The sequence below is a fragment of the Mirounga angustirostris genome, unplaced genomic scaffold (assembly GCF_029215605.1).
Source record: "Mirounga angustirostris isolate CCGP_5_RB_7025 unplaced genomic scaffold, mMirAng1.0.hap1 SCAF_3, whole genome shotgun sequence".
NCBI lineage: Eukaryota > Metazoa > Chordata > Mammalia > Carnivora > Phocidae > Mirounga > Mirounga angustirostris.
Genome location: NW_026991711.1, coordinates 191,961,280 through 191,981,578, shown reverse-complemented (window position 1 = coordinate 191,981,578; position 20,299 = coordinate 191,961,280). Strand labels below are relative to the sequence as shown.

Sequence of the window (20,299 nt, the reverse complement as noted above, 5' to 3'; positions counted from 1 at the left end):
AGGTGGTATCTCTCCTTATGGTTAAGGAGGCCAACTGAGCGGGGCTTGTCTCTGGGCACCCGACCCCCACCCACTTCCCTAGTCAGGCAGCTCAGAGCCTGGAGCCTGGAGCCTGGAGCCTGGAGCCTGGAGTAGAGCCCAGAGCCTAAAACCTAGAACCGAAGCCTGGAGTAGGGCCTGGAGCTGGAGCCTGAAGCCTGCAGTAGAGCCCAGAGCCTAGAACCTAGAACCGAAGCCTGGAGCCTGGAGCAGGGCCTGGAGCTGAGGGCGGGAGCCAAGCCTCTGTCTGTCAGTCTGGATCTCTGTAAATGTGGGTGGGTGACAGGCAGGGGGCCACTGAACACACACAGTCGGTGGCCAGAATGACCCCCTGCCTTGTCTCAGAGGGGGTTGTGTGAGGAGACATGGGCGCCTTGGTGAGTGGCAGGAGTCCCTGTCCCAAGCATCGTGTGTGTATCCCCTCATCTGGTCCTCACAACCCCAAATCATCACCGCCACTTTACGGGTGGGAACACCGAGGGGCCACGTGGCTTGTCCAAGGTGGCAAAAGCAGTAAATGGTGACCCCAGGCCTCAGACCCAGGTCTTCTGACTGAGAGTCCAACCCTGACCCTCTAGGCTGTATTTTCTTAAGGGTGTGCAAAATATCTCTCATCATGGGAATCAGGAGGAAAATTTATTTCCCTGGTTTTTTTTTTTTAGGCTTCCCCACACTGCCATCCATTACCGAAAGTAGCCATCGTGCCAAGGGAAACCCAAAAGCAACTAACACAGCCCCGGCCCCGGCCGCATAGGTCGGCGTGACATCCGGGACAACTGTGGTTTGTGGGTGGTATTGGCCTTTTGCTGATGAATTCTGACGAGGTTGTCGGTATGAAGACGGAACGATTCTATCTCCTGATCTCTTGTGACAGTGGATGAGGTTTCAGGAGTTAGAAAGGGTCGTCAGTGGAAGCCACTCCATGTGATCCATGCGTGAATTCTGACAAAAGTATCTCCAACCACTTGGAAGAAAAATCCCACATTCAAAGGTTTTCGTATCAGTACGAAGACCAGTCACCACCACACTGCCGAGGAATTTCCCTTTCTGCTTCGACCTGCATTCACTCAGCAGGTGGTTTTCAAGTGGCTCCTACATGCTGGGCTCGGGGGTCCCCCGGCCACGGGGCCTGGCGCAGCCCCCGAGAGCGTCCCCCTCTGCCTGGAGACTGGAGCTGCTAAAGGAAAGCGCGGCCCAGGGCGCCTGGGTGGCTCAGTCGGTTAAGCGACTGCCTTCGGCTCAGGTCGTGATCCTGGAGTCCCGGGATCGAGTCCCGCATCGGGCTCCCTGCTCGGCGGGGAGTCTGCTTCTCCCTCTCCCGCTCCCCCCTCTTGTGCTCTCTCTATCTCATTCTCTCTCTCAAATAAATAAATAAAATCCTTTAAAAAAAAAAAAAAGGAAAGCGCGGCCCAGAGGATAGAAGTGTGACAGGAGGCGAAGGAGCAGGGGACCGTACTGTCACCTCAGGCCCCATGTGGGAGCTGCGCAGGCCTGAGACTTTCCAGGAGAAGGCAGAGCCAGCCGGGTGAGGGTGGAGGGGACTGAGCGCTCCCAGAGGAGGCCCAGACCTCGGCAACCGACGTGCCTCATCTCACGAGGCCCCCAGCCACCCCGTCTTCATCCTACAGCGAGGAACTGAAGCTTCAAGCCAGCGAAGGCCCACGTCCCAGAGCCCCTGAGCAGCAGAGTTGGCCTGCTTCTATGTCTCCTGAAGAGATAAACCATCCACAGCAAACACAGCACAGGAGTAAGGAAGGAGGCCTGATGGTGTCTGTGAAATCCAGTAACTCAGAATTTTAAAAAGCTGGATATAAAACTGGATAAACAGAATTAGTTATAACTGTATCATCGATGGCATATTATTACGTGCATCAAAAAAGAGACAACAGGCCCAAAATGGAGTCACTTGTGCTAAGCCCCACGTCGGCAAACCAAGACTTAGAACCCCACCTAACTGCAGCTTCAGCCCCTCCCAGGAGTGTAACCTCAGCCGGTCAGGCTGGAGTTACCAGGGAGGTGACCGGCCAGCCAGTTCCCTGCCGTCCCCACACGGAGGAGGTCTTGACTGAAACAATCCACTCTTCGCCAGAGACTTCCTTTCCCTGCCCCTCTGGCCCAGACAAGACTTCATTTCCTTCCGCTCCGAGGGGCTCCCTTTACTTCTAGACGGGATGCTGCCCATTCATGGATCACTGAATGAAGCCGATCAGGTCTTCACATTTACTCCGTTGGATTTTAGTTTTTAACATATGTGATGCTCTTACCTGTTTCACTTTTCTATGTGACATCATTTTAACAAGCCAGTAATCAGACAGTCTAGGGTATGGCCTGCCAAACTGCAAGGCAATGCCCCCACTCTGTCCTCCACTCTATATAATTATGAACCACCATGTTCTATTTAGGAGAAGTTGGAAAAATGTTTAGGAAAGAAAGAATACACTAAAATAGTGACATTGTTCACACACTAAACCCCCCCCCCCCCAAAAAAAAATCCAAGCAAAAAAGATCTATTAAGCCAAAAGGAATCCTAAAGCTGAATTTTCAGTTATGGAGAGGGAGGGTACACAGCATGTTTTCCTTAACAAACTGCACATCACAATGGAAGCCAGGGGTCTAAGCCACGGAGGGGAATATGACCGGCACAGAACATTGTCATGGTTAAGTCACTCCTGTCTCACCCCTGCAGCCTGAGGGGGACACACATGTCCTGGGGCCAAGGGCCTGTCCAGGACAGGCCTGTCCTGTCCCGATGCTCAGCTGTACCTGCGCTCTGGATGCTGAGAAAGCCACGGAGAGGGCGGAGGGAAGGAGAGGGCTGGGACAGCGCCCATTTTCACACTCTGTCACTGGGAGGGAAGGGAGAGGTGGTCTGCATGCCACCTTCTCAGGGACAAGCGTCTGGGCACCAGGCAGGGACCCTGCACAGGACCACCCACAGTCTAGTGGTCTATTTTAAGAAGTTCAGCTGTGAACAGCAAAAGCAACATACTTTTTAGGAAATATGGGGACACTTTTAATCCTATGGAAATGTGCTGTCGTGCCCCCTTTTATCTGAGGGGCTCCGGGGGGGGCTCTGGAGTCCTGATGGGCTGCCAGCATCCCCTCCCCCATAAGGTTTCCCTCCTCCCTCAGCAGTGGAACAGCTGTGCCCACGGACAGAGCTGCACAAAGGTCCCATTTGTGGGGCCACGGTGAGTGGTGCAGTGGTGGGAAAAGGGAAGGGGAGCTTCTCCATGGGGCCTTCTCGTCCCCGGCAGCATCTGCCAATGTCTGGAGCATTTCGGTTGTCACTCTCGGGTAGAAGCCAGGGAGGCTGTTAAATCTCCTACAAGGCACAGGACGGCCCCCCAGCAGAGAGGGATCCCTCCGAATGTCCACGGTGTGGAGGCTGGGAGTCCCTGACGCACAGGACGAGTAACAGGAAGGCCGCGTGACCACCGCTCCCCTGTGACCTTCTGAGAGGTCAGAGAAGCCCGGAGATAAACCCTACAGGACAAGGCCTGGGTGGGGGGCCCGCTGCCTCCAGCATGTGGACCACAGGCCCCAAGGCCAGGCTGCCTGATGACGAGGCAGCCAGAAAAGTCTGGTGGCTTACTCTGGATTCTTAAATTCAAGGCCAAGAAGCAAAAGTGCTGTTGAAAACAGAGGGCCTGTCCTGTCCCGATGCTCAGCTGTACCTGTGCTCTGGATGCCAAGAAAGCCACGGGACCCTGAAGGTGCACGTGGAGCTGAGGTGGCCATGGTCCATGTGCTCACTCGGCGTCCATCTAGCCAGTCCCAGGGTCGTGGCCGCCCCCTGCACATGGGCACTGTCCCCCCTGGGGCACATCCTGGCCAGTCAGGCAGTGCTGCGGTCTCTCTCTGGAGGTGGACCCAGCCCCCAGGAGGCAGGGGACCCCAGGGTTCAGTTAGCGCCCACATGGACCAGGCAGCCGGCACTGCGTTTCCCAGGCACCGCCCATTACCCGAACCCCCCCGGGGAATACAAAGGAAAGGAGGCTCAGATACACGGATACGATACCCCCTGTGGTCCCCCAACTTCAGAAGGCTGATGGTGCTCCTTCCACGGACCGCACGTGTCCCCAGGCTGGACTGGGTCTCCTCCCTTTGACACTCGGCCCTGCTCTGGATGACGGAACACACCTCTGTCACGGCATATTTCAGCAAAGAAGAAATCATTGCTCTAAAGCGGGGCTGCCCATCTGGCGGCCACGAGCCATAAGTGGCTATTTAAATTTAAATGAATTAAAATTAAATAAAATTTAAGATGCAAGGGGCGCCTGGGTGGCCCCGTGCTCGGTTGAGCGTCTGGATCCTGATTTCAGCTCAGGTCTCAGTGTTGTGGGATCGAGCCCCGTGCTGGGCTCTGTGCTCAGCGTGGAGTCTGTTTTTCTCTCTCTCTCTCCCTCTGCCCCTCCCCCTGCTCATGCTTGCTCTCTCTCAAGTAAATAAATAAAATCTTAAAAAAAAATTTAAGATGCATTTCTCAGGTGCTCTGCAGCCACACAGGGCTGGCGGCCACCACAACATGCAGCAGGGAGAGGACTGCCGTCACCGCCGAAGGTCCTACTAACCAGCACCATTCTGGAGGTTTTAGACATATCTGGGATCATTTAAAGCAGTATCTTAGGGAATCCGGGGTGGAGACGTGTTAGCTGTTCAGTCAGCATGGAAATCCCATCTCTCTGTCAACCTGGAAAACTCCCCATCCTCCCCTATGCCTAAGGGATCTCATACAAGGAGGCGAAAAATAAAAATAAATCAAGGGGAATGGTAAAAAAAAAAAAAAAGGGTAAACTTATGAGATGGAGCTTAAAAGCAAAACAAAAACTTTAGATCCCCTGGTTCTTTTAGGTTTAACTATTCTCATGACCACTGTGTGATTTTTCATTTACCCCCTCAAGCCAAGAAGTGGGTAGAAGCACTGCAATATAATACTCCAGCGAACGGCTCTGGCTCTTACATACTTGCTGATCCGAGAGTTTACCCACTGCCAAGACCATATCACATTCTGCCTACCTAAACTCTCCAGGTATTTTATGTTTGTTTTATATCTCAGATCTTAGAGAATTTTCCTAACAAATAAGTGAATTATCCCTGATGCGTGAAGCTATGAAAATTTTATTTTTTATAACTCCCTTTGTTTGCTCACCTAATTTGATATTCTATTCCCTCTCAATGAAAGAATATCATAATGACCGGTTCCCTTGTCTGGGCTGTATGGACATTAGAGATTATTTTGTGCTGGTATAAATCTCAGATTAATTTTTGGCAGTCTTCTCAATCCCACCACTCCCTTAAGCGAAAATAGAATTCTATCTGTAGGCACCAAATTAGAGAGGTTTGGCTTGCTAGCATTAAGCAATATTCCCTTCCAACACTGAAGCAGTCCAGGGCATTGACCTGGCAGATGGGGGACCTGGGTTCAGATCCAAGCTGTGTGCCTGTCCCCTGAGGAGGTAGTGAATGTACCAGCACTTGAGCCACCCTAATGCACCCCTGGTGCCGTCCTGCTTGCATCCTGTGGCACCTCCCCTCCTGGCCTTTGACCAAATTGTTCTCATAGTGTTTTAGTGCCTCATTCTCAGAGCTGAATGGACAGCCGAGGATCACCACGCACCTGGGAGAGGTCAAGATGAAAGACAGAGGCTGCCGCAGACAAAGGACAAAAAGAAACAGACCATTGTACAGGGGGCAAAAGTTTTGGAGAAAACAACAACAACAAATTAATATCCTCAGAATGACAAGAAAAGGAACCACATTCGTGAATCAGAGAGAATGCCAGAAAAAAGGAACAAAGCACAACAACCAAAAAAACCCCCCACCTTTTAGAAATTAAATACAGAACAGGTAAGTTTAGCAGAAGGTGTGGAAGATAAAGGTGAGTTATCTCCTGTAAAGCATCACCAAGAGAAGAAATTTAGAGAACTGGAATGAAAAGAAAGTTATTCCCAGCAAAAGAAATGCTATAAAAGAGAGCAGAGGAAATGGTGGGGAGGGGAAAATTCAGAAAATTTCCCAGAACTTTAGGATACATGTTTTCGGACCCAATGACCCCAATGAATGCTCAATAAATGGAAAATAACCCATCCAAAAGATCAAGAGAAGGCCCTAAGAGCTACTAGAGAGTAAAAGCAGAGATTATACAAGATACACAATGCATCAAAATTCTCAAAGCAATCCTGAAGGCTGGAATAAAGTGGAAAAAAATGCCTTAAAATTGTGGTAGAAAATAGCTTTAAATTTTACTTTCTTGATCACTGTTAGTTTATTTTATTGAAGACGCAATTCAGTCACATGGCTCAATATCCAAAGAGCATCAGGGCTCCTGGGTGGCTCAGTTGCTTGAGCATCCTACTCTTGATTTCTGCTTAGGTCGTGATCTCAGTTTCGTGAAATAGAGCTCCACGCTCAGCAGGGAGTGTGTTTGAAATTCTCTCTCTCCCCCTGCCCCTCCGTCCCTCGCTCTCTTTCTCTAAAATAAATAAATAAATCTTAAAAAAATATCCAAAGAGCATGAAAAGTGACACTTGATGAATCTGCTTCCACTCACACCCCACACTCTCCCAAGGTTTCTTTGCACAAATGCAGACAAATCAATGCCTTTCTCACAAAAGGGACAGCACGCGAGTTTTGTTTTCTGCACCTTGCTTCTTTCAGTCAATAATACATGCTGGAAATCATTTCAAAGAATGCATAGAAATCTTTGTCGTTCTTTGGAAAATTATTTTTAACCTAGAACACTATAGTCAGCCAAACTATCAATCAAGTATGAGGGTAGAATAAAGACATTTTCAGACATGCAAACACTTGGAAAAGGCACTCTTTCTCAGGAAGCTACTGAAGGACATGTTCCAGCAAAATGAGAGAGTAATCCGAGGAAGAAGACGATATAGAATCTGACAAAGAGGGCTCCAACAACGACAGAAAAGTGGGGAACTCTCAGAATGGTGGCAAAGGGAAGGACAGCTGAAGTCCGGAGAGGGTCTAGAGGACAGACGTCCCCAGTGGTCCATATCCAGGAGGGGACGAAGGGGAAATGGTAGGCTGTCTGGTTTGCTGAATCACGCAGGAAATAGTACTGTGAGGGGTCCTGTTGAAAAGTTTTTGAAGAACTGGATGTGACCGATATGTAGACAGAAGAGCAATTAGGAAAAAATATATATATAAGTCATGAACTCCAGGAAAGGCAGAATGCTGTCTGTCCAAGGACAGAAACGTCAGGGCGTGCTTCTGGACTCCGTAGCCACACCCCGTGTGACGTCCCCGTCACCACCTGCCTTGACAAGGCACCCGTCCTCGTGCTGGGGTCTTTCCACGAAAGAGCTCATTTACCCTCATAAACACCCGTGGGAAGTGCACTCAAAACTTTCCCATCTTACCTACGGGACAACTGAGGCACAAAGCGGTGAAGCAACTTGCCCGAGGTCACAGAGCACATGGCGGGACCAGGGTCTGAACCCGGGAATCTGACCCTCCTAGCACCATACCCTGTACCGGTCTGTGGTTCTACTACAACATTACTGTGGTGTGCAGATGACAAGAGACAGAAGTGGGGGAGGGCCTGAGCGGGGCCCCATCGTCCCAGCCAGGACCTCCCAGCGGTCCGTGGCTACACTCGGGCGATCAATAGAGTACGCACGTGTATTATTTATAAACACGGAGCTAATTGCCAGATCGTTCAGGGTCTTGTCAGGCCATTAAGAACTTGGCCTTTGTGCAGTGATATGAGAAGCTGCTGGAGAGGTTTAATTAGAGAGGCGACATGAGCTGACATATTTTAAAGGATCACCCAGCTGCTCTGTGGAGAATGGCCTGAGAATGTGGGACAAGGGTAAAAACACGTATTACCTCAGTTAAATAAACATTACATTTTACAAGTCGAGAGAATGGAAAAAAAAAAACCAAAAACAGGGAGAGACGTAGCAAGGACAGACGAGTGTCAGCTTTCCCATGAACCGTCAAGCCCGGTGGCCAGAGGTCAGCTGGGGACAACAGTCCCAGAGATGGGAAGCAAGTCGGCTTGACTGCAGGACAGGGCCGGTAGCTGGGCTCTGGATGGAGCCAAGAGCTGGTCCAGGAAGTGGCAGCAGCCTGGGTGCTGAACGGGCACCTTCTCGGTTACCCTGGGCAAGTCCCGAGCACCTGTGAGCCCGCTTCTCTGTGTCAAACAGATACTCTCAGCTCCGCTGGTGGGACTTAATGTAATTATGGGGGGAAGCTTCTGGGGGCGCCTGGCACCCTACAGGCCCCCGAAGCTACCTCGGCTCGCACGTGCCCCCTTTCCAACCCCGTACCCTGACCAGGCTCACGCGCGACAGGCACCACTGGAACACAGGTCCCCTGATTTCTACCCACCGTGCCCCCTCTGCAGGCCACCCGCATACAAATCACAGCCCCAGCCACGAAACCAGTGAATCATGAGGGTCACCCAGAAGGGGGACAGGGAGACGGACAGAAATAGCCATGGGGCGGGGCCCGCACGCCATGGCCACCGCAGGACTGTCCACAGCTGAGCTTCTGATTCCACCCCCACCAGAACCATCTTTTTGGGAATCCCCGAGACGGCCCAAGGTCACCGGCGCCGCGTGCAGCTGCCCCCCGGCCCAGGCTCCGTGCGAGACACCCGCCGTGAGCGCCTTTGTCGTCACCTTCCCGGCGCTCATGATGGCGCACCAGGCTGTGCGAAGTCTGTCCTGGGGAGGTGAGCTCGGGGAGGGCCTGACTGTGTTAGAACTGGGGGCAGGACAGCTCTTGCCACAGTGCTCGGCGTCTGACTCCCCTCACCCCTCCCCACTCCCGGGAAGAAGGGGGCGCGACAGTGTCCCCGCTCGCAAGCCACTGACCACACCCGAGGACACCATCCAGGCCGTGGCCGCCACGTTTCGAGCTGGCGGCCCACCTCAGAAAAGCAACTTCACCTGCAGCTAAGGCCTGAGGGGGACAGCTCAGCCGTAGCAGCAAGGGCCCGCGCGGGTGAATGCTGCTCTCTGTCCTCTCACTGACGGCAGGCGGCGGTGCCGGGGCACCAGGAGTGGGCGTCATGCCAGCTGTGGGCTCCCTCCTGGGCTGCGCGACCCCAGAGGCGCCGGATCTGCCGGGAGCCAGAGCGAGGCCAGCTGGGCCCACAGATGCCTCGAGGCTTGAGGAGAAAGGAGACGGGTCCCTCAAGCCAAGCTGGCCTGTGACGGCTATTTGGGAAGGGTGCGGTGAGGGGCAACATGAAAGGGGTTTGGGGATGAGAATGTCCTGTAGGTACAGGACCACCCAGAATGAAGCACGGGGTCGTCCGAAGTCGGGGTCCCCAGGGGCAGAGCCTGAGGCAGGGATGTGTCTGTGGCTCTATGTCCGGGGAGCACGCCCGCAGAAGAGGGGTGAGGGGACAGCGGGGGCAGGGGCAGGAGGGGGCCTCCGCTGGAGTGCGCCCTCAGCCCCATCCCACAGGAGCTCTGGAGCCCGAATGGCACCAGAGTGGGTTCCAACTGGGAGCGAGCGGAGGGGACATTTTATATCCTCACACCCCTCAGGCAACAGCTGCAGGCTGCCCGGGGGGCGGGGGTGGGGCTGGGGTCACACCCCTCCCCCACAGCGACTCCTGGGTGGCCACGGGCGCTCACAGCCCAGGGAGTCAGCACCCGCTCACAGCGGGGAGCTGGGTGGGCACCATCGGCGCCCAAGGGACCGCCTCGCAGCGGGTGGGTCTTGGAGAGGCGGCCGTGGGGACCGTCGCGGGGAGGGCACTGTGCTGTGAGCAGGGAAGGGCATCGGACCAGGACCCGTGTGGCCACAGGGCACGACTCACTCACACCACCGGGAAAGGGCCCGCAAGTTCGTTCCTAAGACAGCCTGTGTGTGAGCACTATTTGTTAAAATGCTGTTGTCTCTCCATTTGAGAGGAATACTCTGAATTGCCTCAGGCCTCAGAGAGCAGGCTCATCTCCCTCGGTGGCCGAGCGCTGAATGAGCAATCTGGGATGCCACCAAAAATCTTGAGCCGAATGTTAAACACGGCGGGAGAGAAAAATATATCTGCTTTCAAAACACCTTTCCCCAGGGTGTGAGAAACACTGCTCACGCCTTCAGCGGCGATGAGCGTTTCCAAGTGCTTACTGGACCTTCTTCCTGACAACATCTTGCCCGAATTCCACCTCAGAAGCGAGGATCTGTGCTAATGCATCTACAGTGTTTTCAAGTTACAAGTCCATTTACTAAAAACTGGCTTCGCGTTAAACCACAGCGTAACTGCAGAAACAGGACTGTGTCAGCTTCCACCGGTCAGGGCGTGCTTCTCGAGCCCTCCTCAGGGGCAGCTGAGCTCCCCTCCCAGCCCTGCCTACCCTCTCTCCCTCCTGCCCGGTGACCCTGCCCGTGGGCCCCAGGTCACCCCAGCCCAGAAGGCTCTGCTTATTCTCTAGAGGGCGCCTTCCCGGACACCTGACCCATGTCCACCCACCCCCTGCCACCTTCTGAAACAGTCCCCAGTTTTCATTGAGTCCCCCTCACCTCCCCAAGGGCTTCAGAGGCAACAGCCAACTTCCCCCTCTTCCAGGATGGGCCTGACGGGTCACAAGGTAGGACTCCCCGGGCCCTGCACACCCGGCCCAGGGACTGCTGTGGGCAGCTGAGTCAACAGTCCCGCTCACAGTTAGACTCGGGGGGTAGCCAGGGAGCCGCGTGGAGATTTGTCAGGGAAGATACTTCTAGCTCTCAAGAGAGAGACTGGGTGTGGGCTCATGGAGGGCAGTGTGGGAACACGGCAGACGCATGTCAGCCTGAAGGTGAGGCCACCCAGAGAGGACAGCGCAGCAGAACCAGCTGCAAGGTGCTATGGAGGGAAGCAGCCGCTGGCAGGGCTGGTGGCCAAGAATCCATGCTCCAGCCAACATATTTCCCCTTGTGGAGGCCAGTCCAGGTCAGCGTTTCTGTCACTTCAAAATAACTCAAAATGTCACTTCCTCCAGGAAGCCACTTCTGATTGCCATTCCTAGTCCCCTCAATAAACTGGAACTCTCTCATTTCCAAACTTTCAGGGCACAATATCCATGGCCTTTTACTATCAGATCTCTTCCTATCTTCTGCTCTCTTACTGATCTACAGGTCAGACCCCTTTCTGACCCAACTCTTCATGGGTGGATCCTCTTCAGGTCCATCTCTGAATCCCAGTCTCCCTAGCCCAGGTGTTTGGAGAGCACGGCATGCATCTGCTGAACCAATGAACAAATAAGAAGGTACTAAACTTAAGACAATTTTGTTAATTTTTATAAGAACTCAAGAACTCGATGGTGAACAGATACTTGCCATTTCAATCGTGATTCTAATTTTTACAGTTGGGAAATATAATTCAATTTGTGGTAAAACATAAAATGTTGCACCTGCTCCCTCCAACGTTATAGATACCTGCCACTTAGCACTTATAACAAGCCAATCTGTGGTTGGTTTTATCAGGAGGATAGGTGGCTGAGGCTCACATTTACCTGGTTACTCACTGTATGGATGCTGGTCATTTTCTTTAATCCTGACTGCCAAGGGGGATTTATTTCCCGCACTTTAGAGACAAGAGAACAGACACTCAGGGGGGTTGAATGACTCACTTCCCCAGGATCGCATAGCTCCTCCATGAGGTGTGTGCATTTTCATAGCCCAGGACTGACTCCCCAGTCAGAATCTGTCACTGCCTACTACCATCTCCCTGGCTGGGGGACAAGACCACGGGCTCCCAATCCTCGGGACCTCAAGGATGTCAACCCAGGGAGCATCCCTAGCCTTTGTTTCCGATCCAAACCAGTAGGTACGAGGTAGACTTTGGGAGCTCTCATTCTTCTTGTTCCTTTGTCCATAAGCACCGACAGAAAGACGAGGCCCAGGGATCATCCGTCACCTCTGTCCTCCCAGAGAACACCTGTTTGGTCTTAGGGTCAAATTCATACCTAAGTGACTGTCCTCACAGGAGTGGGGATTATATTCAAGCTACTACATTTAGCCAATGTCTTTATTTAGCCCAATGTACTTTAAGTCCTGGTACTTCTTTTGTTAATTAGCGCAACACACTTCGGAGCACCTACTATATGCCTGACTGTGGAGCTCTGGGGAAACAAAAGAGAAAGATACCGGCTGCCTGGGTGTCACCTTCTACAGCGTGAGCAAATTATGCTGAGAAGAGGTGACTCCCACACCAGGTGTAGGGAGAAGAGCTAGAGGAGCCAGATGGAGGCAGGGAGACTTTTGCCTGGGGTGATGGGGGAGGTCTCACAGAGGCCACCAATCTGCAGTGGGTTTTAAGGGATGTATGAGAGTTTGCCTGGAAAGCCCTTTTCTTTTCATACAGAGAAAAACCGAAGTCTTTACCCATTTCAATATTCAACAAATACTGATTGACAGCCCTATGTCCATAAAAGCAAAATCTAGTATTTGCAACTAAAAACACCTATGAACTGGTTATAGAGTGGACCTCAGTAAACAGCTGAATGACGCAACCAGAGCCCACAGCCTAAATGGCCTGGAAGTTTTTCCACCTGAGGACAGCGTGGTATGCAGAAGAACTCCACATCATATCGAACACGGAAGGGAGCTCACAAGGAGGGATGAGCTGCATCTGTATAGTTAACACACAAACGGGACACTGGAAAGGTCCAAGAGGGTATGTGAGAAAAATCAGGCCTCCTTTGTTCCTGGGGCCCGACGGGCTCCCCTTCCCCAGGGAGCTGCCGCGGCCAATCCCGGCGTCAACTTTCCCTTGTCACCGGTTTATTCCACCTGAAGGCTGGATCCTTAGAGGGAAAGGCACTTGTCCAGTGCGCACACAGTGCTCCTTTAATTTGCCACGCTTAAAGTTCAGCACCAATCTTTCAAATAAACTGCCCAGAAAACTTGGATGAAAGCCCCTCAGTGCGCCTGGACCCGTTTCTCAGGCTCCCTCCAGAAACAAGATTCACAGTGACCCCAAGCTCATGCCCAAGCTGCACCTGCGTGACAGTCGATGACCCATGGTCACAGACAAGAAACAGGCCATTTCGCCAGGGCCATGTGGCCTCCGGGGGGCGGCCTCCTCCACCCCCACCAAGCGGCACCACAAAGCGGGGCGCTCGCCCCGACCCCGCGGCCCCCGCACCCCGCGCCGCCATCCCAGCTCCGCTCCCGGAGGGGGACACAGTGGCCCCAGGGAGCCGGGGCGTGGGGGAGGGGGTCACGTCCCCAGCCTGTCCCCAGGGGCCGGAGGACCGGTGTCTGGCCCGCCGACATCCCGCCGGGCCCGCGCCCCACCCCCGCCCCACCCCCGCCCGCGCCGCTGGCGGACGGACAGAGCGACCGACCGACGCGCGACCGCTGCGGCGGCGCCCCGCTCGCCCGCCGCCCGCCGGCCGCCCACCTCGCGCGCGATCTGGTTCAGCGCGTCGTCCTCTGCCGTCAGCCGCTCCCGGTTGGGGAGCCGCCTGCGCCCCGAGCCCGGCGTGCCCATGTCCGTCCGCCGCGCCGCCCGCCGCTCGCGCCGCTCGCGCCCCTCTCGGGCCGCCCCGGCCCCGCTCCGCCCCTCCCTCCGCCGCGGCGTCATGGCGTCAGCGGGCGCGGGCCGGGGACGCGGGGACACGCCGGAGGGGGGCACGTAGGGCCGGGGGCGCGGCGACACGCCGGAGGGTGGAGGGGCCGCGCGGCTGGGGCGCGGGGATACGTCGGAGCGGGAGACGCGGGGGCGGGGGCGCGGCGGCACGCCGGAGCAGAGGGGACACGGGGGCCGGGGCAGGGGGACATGTCGGAGCAGGGGGACACGGGTGCTGGGGCGCCGGGGACCTGCGGGGACTCCAGAAGATGTGGACAGGGGCGCGGGGACGTCTGAGGAGGGGACACGAGGACCTGGCACCGGGGACCTGCGGGGACGCCGGGGCTGGGGGCGCGGGGACGCCAGGTGGGACTGGGCCTGGGACGCCCGGAGACGCCAAACGTGGAGACAGCGGGAGGTTTGGGATGGCGGGGGGTTGATGGCACAAGGACACGGAGGTGACGGGGGGCTGCGGGAGCAGGTGGGTAGAGGGGGCGAGGGGCCGCCGAGGGTTCAGAGGCGCCTGGAGGCCTGGGGGCCGGAGCGGCGGCACTGGAGGGTGAGCCCCGCGGGTGGTCGTGGACCACCGGCTCCAGGGCAGTGGCTGCCGGTGGAGCTGGGACCTCTGCTGGGGCGCTGGAAGGCTCCTGGGAATTGGCGTTGCAGAGAAGGGTTTGCAGGGGGGAGTGAGTGCAAGGATGTGGCTAGGATGGCCCCCCCCCCCCCCATGAGTTGGAGTCAGGCAGTTGCAGATGGGGTCAGAGGCAAACTCTGGGGTCAGGCCCAGGGCCATTCAGATCCACTCACAGCTACCAGACTGTGACCTTGGCCAGCCTTCTGAGCTTCATAGCATGTTCAGAATCATCGTGTAGATGCGTGCGTTTCCTTCTTCACTTGCATGTCCTCTGTGACTTACCACTTCACTCCTGGGTCTCCAGCTGTTGAAGAAGGAATGAACTTACCTGAGCTTTACCTTCTACACTCTAAAAGTGGATTTTAAAATAAATTGGAGAATCAAATAAGGTTTACAAAGCCATTGCCTTCTTGGCCACAGTAATGATGCAAGTAACTGTTAGCTGTCACTACTGAATTAGAAAAGAGGAAAGATGCTCGTCCCAAAGTTACTGGGATGTTTGGATGTTTGGGGTGCGGGGAGATCTTTAATGGGGCTGGGGAAGAATGGGAGGGAGGTGGCCATACTGAAGTCACTTGTATCCCTCTCCCACCCCCACCAGAGCCCCACAGATAAGTACAGTGAACATTCTGGTATATTTCTAACCAAGTGACTGTGACCAGGTTGGTTTGGATTCTAAGGAAGTAACTAGGAAGCTGGATGAAGCAGGGAACAGAAAGGGGACTCTGCAGTAGCAGGGAAAGTTGATGAGGTTTTATTGCTTGGGAAAGCCAGTGAGAGGACATGGCGGGGTGGGGGTGGGGGGTGGGATGGGGGGTTGGAGCCGATCCAGGTACTCAGCACACCTGAGCGGACTTGGGTGGAGCAGGCAGACAAGGCGGGTGTTAGGGCTGTGACCTTGTTCATTACCATATTCCCAGAGCTTGCGCACACCTGACGCATTGTAGCACTGAGGAAACGTCTGTGGATTGAATCTCCTGCGCCATATTACACCACTTAGGACCCATACCCCTTGGATGACATAATCCTGGCTGGAGGAAATCATCTCTAGCTCTGCCTCTAGCCTTACTGGAGGTGGCTCACCATTCCCCTAGACCATGACGCATTGCGGTGACTCTATGTCTTTGCTCAGGCTGGTTCTCATTCCCATTACTTCACTCATTCATTCACCCACACCTGCTACCTGGCAGGTGCTATGCTGGAGACTGGGGCATAACCGTAAAGGACATAGACATAGCCGCTGCTGTCCCAGGACTTCTCTGAGATACCTAGAACTCCTCTTCTCAAGCCCCATGAAAGCCTCCTACATCTCCTTTCTAGAGGAAGCCTCCCCAACTCCCCAAGGCTGCCCTTCCTTCCCTCACCGTTCTTCATCAGAACTTTGAGCCACTTTTTATTCCAGCACTTAAATTCTTCCGTAGCGGTCTATTGACACGAGAGGGGCAGGGACAGACCCTGTCTCACTCATCCTTCTGTCCTCACTGGGGATTGGATGTGCTGCTACTTCATCATAATGGGAATGTATGGTCGAACTTGGGAACCAAGTCCAGTCTCCAGCCTTCCTACTCACTGTCCCCATTGGCTTTCGTCCAGAGACAGAGGACTCACTCCCTCGGACTGGCCAGAGGTATTTCTAAACAGTCCCAGTCCCTAGGCAGTGTTCTCAGACATCGGGGTGAATTTCATCCCCCACCTCTCCTCATCTTCCCCCCTTGGGAGTCGTCAGAACCAGTGTTGCTGATCCTCAGTCCTATGACCTCATGACCTCCCAGACCATAGTCCAGGTGCTTTTTCCTCCTCCCTGGCTATGTGCTCTCAGACTGGCTGGTTGTCCCTTTAGAATCAGTGTTCACCTTTAAGTGGAAATACTAATGCCTGCTTTGTGGGGGTGGGGGGGCAGTCCATGTAAAGAGGTATTTCAGGGCATGACACACAGGTAGTTAACAAATGGTCCCTCCAGATCCTGGCCCCAAAGACCTGGGTCCAGAATGAATGGTGGTTGCTGCTCCTGCTGGGCTTGGCGGGGCAGGGGGGCAGAGACATTAGGCCACTTTGTGGTCTCCCCTGTTCTCGTGGTGCCCCTTGGAGGGAGGTAGAAAGCTATGAGATCTCATCCAATCAGGCTGAGCCCCAGGTTCATCAAGAAGCTGAAACGTTCTCAGCCCTGGACCCTCAGCCTCACCTGCATGGTAATCTGGGGACCTAGTTCTACCTAGAAGAATTCTCCATGGTTGGGCCACTACCACCACCGAACCCCTCCCATGCAGCCCTTTTCTTATGTTCCTACTCCAGGTGCTTACACTACCCATGAGGGGTTATTTCAGAGCAGGAGAGAGAGAACATGCACTACAGTCCCATGTCCAGGTGGAGAGAATCAGTATATTCATCACCAAGCCCGGTGCAAAGGCCCTTCACGAAGAAACGGATGCCACGTTCAGGAAAGGTCCATGACAAAGTGGTGGTAGCCAGGGCAACTTTGGTGAGGGGCATCCCACAGTGGAGCCCACATGGCATTTCCATCCTCAGCACAGTGTTCCCTTTGTTTGGGAACCTCATTAGGCAAGCCTGTGGGCTGGCTGCAGGAAGAAGGTAGTGAGCACCTCTGGGGGCGTCATTCAGCCTGCAGGCCCTCCGTGGGAGGTCACGTGGGCTGGGAGGTGACTCACTCGGGTCCATTGAGCAAGACTTGCTTGCAGTTCTGCCCCAAATTTCTTTGACTTGTATTCTGGCCTTGCTCTTCCAATGAACGTGAGATGGCATGACCTCACTTGGAGGACAGCTAGAGAAAGGCTGGGGAGAATTACAGCCCCTCACAGGGATGACTTGAAAGACAGTGGACAGAACGTGGAGCCGCAGTCATGCTCGGAACAGGCTAGCTGAGGTCAGAATCTACACGTCCTATGCTTGGGAGGTGACTGGCTGGTCTCCAGGGGCCAGCTGGCCTTTGTCTGTTTCCTCACTTAGCAGCTCATACACAGCATATCCGAAGTAGAACATTGGACCAATACCCCCTTCCAACCCAGTCTTGCCATTTCCAGTTACTTTTTCATGTCTCTTGGGGTTGAAACTTTAGAATCATCTTGGACTCCTATTTCTCCCCTAAGCTCAGATTTATTCTTTCCTTCCTCTCTAGCTGATCCTTTCCATCCCCCTTCAGCGTCTCTGCTGACACTTGACTGTCTGTACCTGGCTCACCTTATCACACCTGTGGATTACTTGCTGTGAATCATTTCTTGGACTTGGGGTCTCTGGGGTGGTGCACACAAGACAATCCATTGAAGCACAGAAAGAGTAGTATACTAGAACTTCTATAAATATGTATTTTAAACTAAAAATAACGCTATATGCCAAGTATTAGTTTGATATTGTGGCCCCATAATTTGATATGATATTTGATACATAACCTCACTTGAAGTGGCCTCATGTCACATCATGATGATACACAAAGTATTCCCAGGTCCCAGTAGTGGCATTCTCTCTCATGAGATCATTTTCAGAGTATTTTAATGTATTTGAATTAGCAAGGTTAAATGGATTTATGGATTACACAACCTAGTTTTAACTAAAACTCAAAGAGTAAACCAATGGCTTCAGAGGATTTAAACAATTCTTAAAAAAAATAATTCTCCCAAATCACAAACAGGAAAACGAGATACAGATTTCTTAATCCAAGTAGAAGTTGTTCATTGACCGCAATCTAAGGTTATTAGATATGATGAGAACAGTTAGTAATTATTAGAAACAGTGAAACTTGAATTTACATTTCATATCATTAATGATTAACTTCATTTTAAGTGGATATTGTTCCTTGATTTACTAACCAATGGTGGTAGATTATGAAGATAATTTATATATAAATCAATATATAAATATTTACAGGGGTATTTAAAAATATTTAGTGATTGAGTTCATGGTACTAAAAAAGTCTGGGTTCTAGACCAGTAAGTCTTAAATGTGGGGGGATTATGAACTCCTTTGAGAATCTGATGAAAGCTGGATTCCTCTCCCCACTCCCCACAAAAAGGCATGTGAACAGGAAATTTGAATATGATTTTAAAGGATGATACTTTGAAATTTTCCTGAGTCATTTGACTCCCATTCCATTATCCCCATTCAAGCCTTTCTACTTACTAGGCAGAATCATCTTCCAAAATATCCTTTTGTCATGTTGCACACTCTAGACTCTAGAACAGCTCCCTAGTGGCTAGGATGGCAGTTCTGGAGCATCCCAGTGGGTGTGACATGTGTCACCGGTGAAGTAGGACTAATGACAGTTGAAATGCTGAAGTTCGTGAAATTATTTGCTCTAAGTGATATTACCACAGTCATATCATCCCCACTGAGTGCTCCCCAGTGGCAGGAATTTTGCACAAATGAGGCACTTTGGTAGGAGAACGTCACACCTGGTGTGATGCCATGTGTGTCTCCGGGGAGGAAGCTGAGGGGGGCTGTCCTCCTGCACACAGTGCCAGCTCCTTGCCAGCCCCTTGGAGCAGCTCTGCCAGGACAGCATTCCTGAGACCTGGGACCACGGTTGCCTTTTCATACCCCAGAGAGCCTTGTTCAGGGTCAAGGGCCCATGGGTGCTCCAAACATGTTTGTGGCTTGATGGTATAAAGAGCCGTTTCATACGATGCCATATGAAAGAGGATGTGAAAACCAATTTCCCTTTAACTTGTGGAGGAGGAATGCTGCAGATACTTAACTGACAAGCAATGGAATAAATTTTCCCCTAGCATGGGATTTATTAACTATACTTCAGGTGGTTTTAAACATAGGGGTCAGAGGACTTTTAGATTCCAGCAATGGAGATGAAGCTTGTATCAAGCTAACCTTCCTGCCAACAACAATTACAAACCCCAAACAAAATATAAAAAAGAGCCATTCTCAGGCACTGGAGAGTCATCAAAGCAGCTAGACATTGGAGTGGCTATAACTTATGGAGTAAAGGAAGTAAAAGAAGTGACAATACTCCCCCAGAGGACATTCTCGGGCTTCAGGGTACCCTGGGGATAGAACTGAAGGCGACTGGACAGAGGAGCTAGATGTTAGGGATTGGGAGGCTAAAGTACAGCTGGGAATTTAGTGAGGAAGTCCCAGAGAAGGGGGCTGCATCGAGGACTGAGCTTCAGGATCTACGTACTAACTTATTCAGAACCCAGAGCTGAGTCCTGAAGTAGGTGTGTGAGGTGATCTTCCAAGGCACTCAGAAGAAAGCAACAGCTGGGTTGAGCAGAGGTTCTAGCAGCTGCTTACTGCTAGGGAGATGAAGCAGGAATTCAAGTCCAACTGAATTAGAGGGATGTGTAAACACTAAACCTTTCACTGAAACTCCAGAAGGACTACCCCTTAACAGTAAGACCACATTCAAGGACTAAGTGTTATGTCTGGAAAATCAAAATACACTTTCTGGAGCAAAGCCTAGAACTGAGTCTCAGCAAATCAAGGTGACTCGGGATCAAGGTAACTGCCTGCTAGAACCAAAGTCAGCACTCTTCAAAAGAAGATAATAGAACCCAGAGTCGCTGGCAGGTACTGCCCACTGTGTCTAGCACAAATAAAGAGTTTCTAGCAAGAAAATGTGACGCAAGAGGAAAACTAACCAGTCAGGAGAGACTTATGGGTGGCTCAGGTGATGAGATTAGCAGATGAGTAATATAAAATAACAGAAAAATGGGAATAATGGATGAAGTGAGAGGGAATCTCAGGAAGGATTTGGGAACTCTAACAATGAACCAAATAGAAATTGTAGGACCGGAAAATATAATATTTGCAATTAAAAACTCATTGAATCATGTGAGTTGATTGGATAATGTTGAAGAAAAGCTACTAAACTGAAGGAATGGTCAATAAAATTACCCAAACTGAGGGACAGAAAGAAAAAACATTAAAAATAGCTCTCAAACAACCAGGTCCCAGGGATTCAGGCCACCACAGTGGTCAACTGACTCTGGACAAAGACACCAAGATAATTTAATGGAGAAAGGAAAGTCTTTTTTTTAAGTAAATGGGGCTGGAACAACTGGGAATCCATAGGCAAAATACAGCTTGACCCTCACCTCACAGCAAACACAATAATTAAATCACAGTAG

The 20,299-nt window shown here is 52.4% G+C and overlaps 1 protein-coding gene across 23 annotated transcripts in view; it reads right to left on the bottom strand.

Annotated features, from left to right (window-relative positions):
* The window catches only part of LRRFIP1 (LRR binding FLII interacting protein 1), a 143,492-nt gene extending 129,889 nt beyond the window's left edge, over positions 1 to 13,603 (bottom strand). For all 23 annotated transcript variants that reach the window (XM_064587338.1, XM_064587340.1, XM_064587341.1 and 20 more), the window contains exon 1: positions 13,406 to 13,603. In XM_064587338.1, the coding sequence (XP_064443408.1) occupies positions 13,406 to 13,588 (183 nt within the window). In that variant the 5' untranslated portion in view covers positions 13,589 to 13,603. The remainder of the gene's footprint in view (positions 1 to 13,405) is intronic.
* Between the last annotated feature and the right edge of the window lie 6,696 nt (positions 13,604 to 20,299).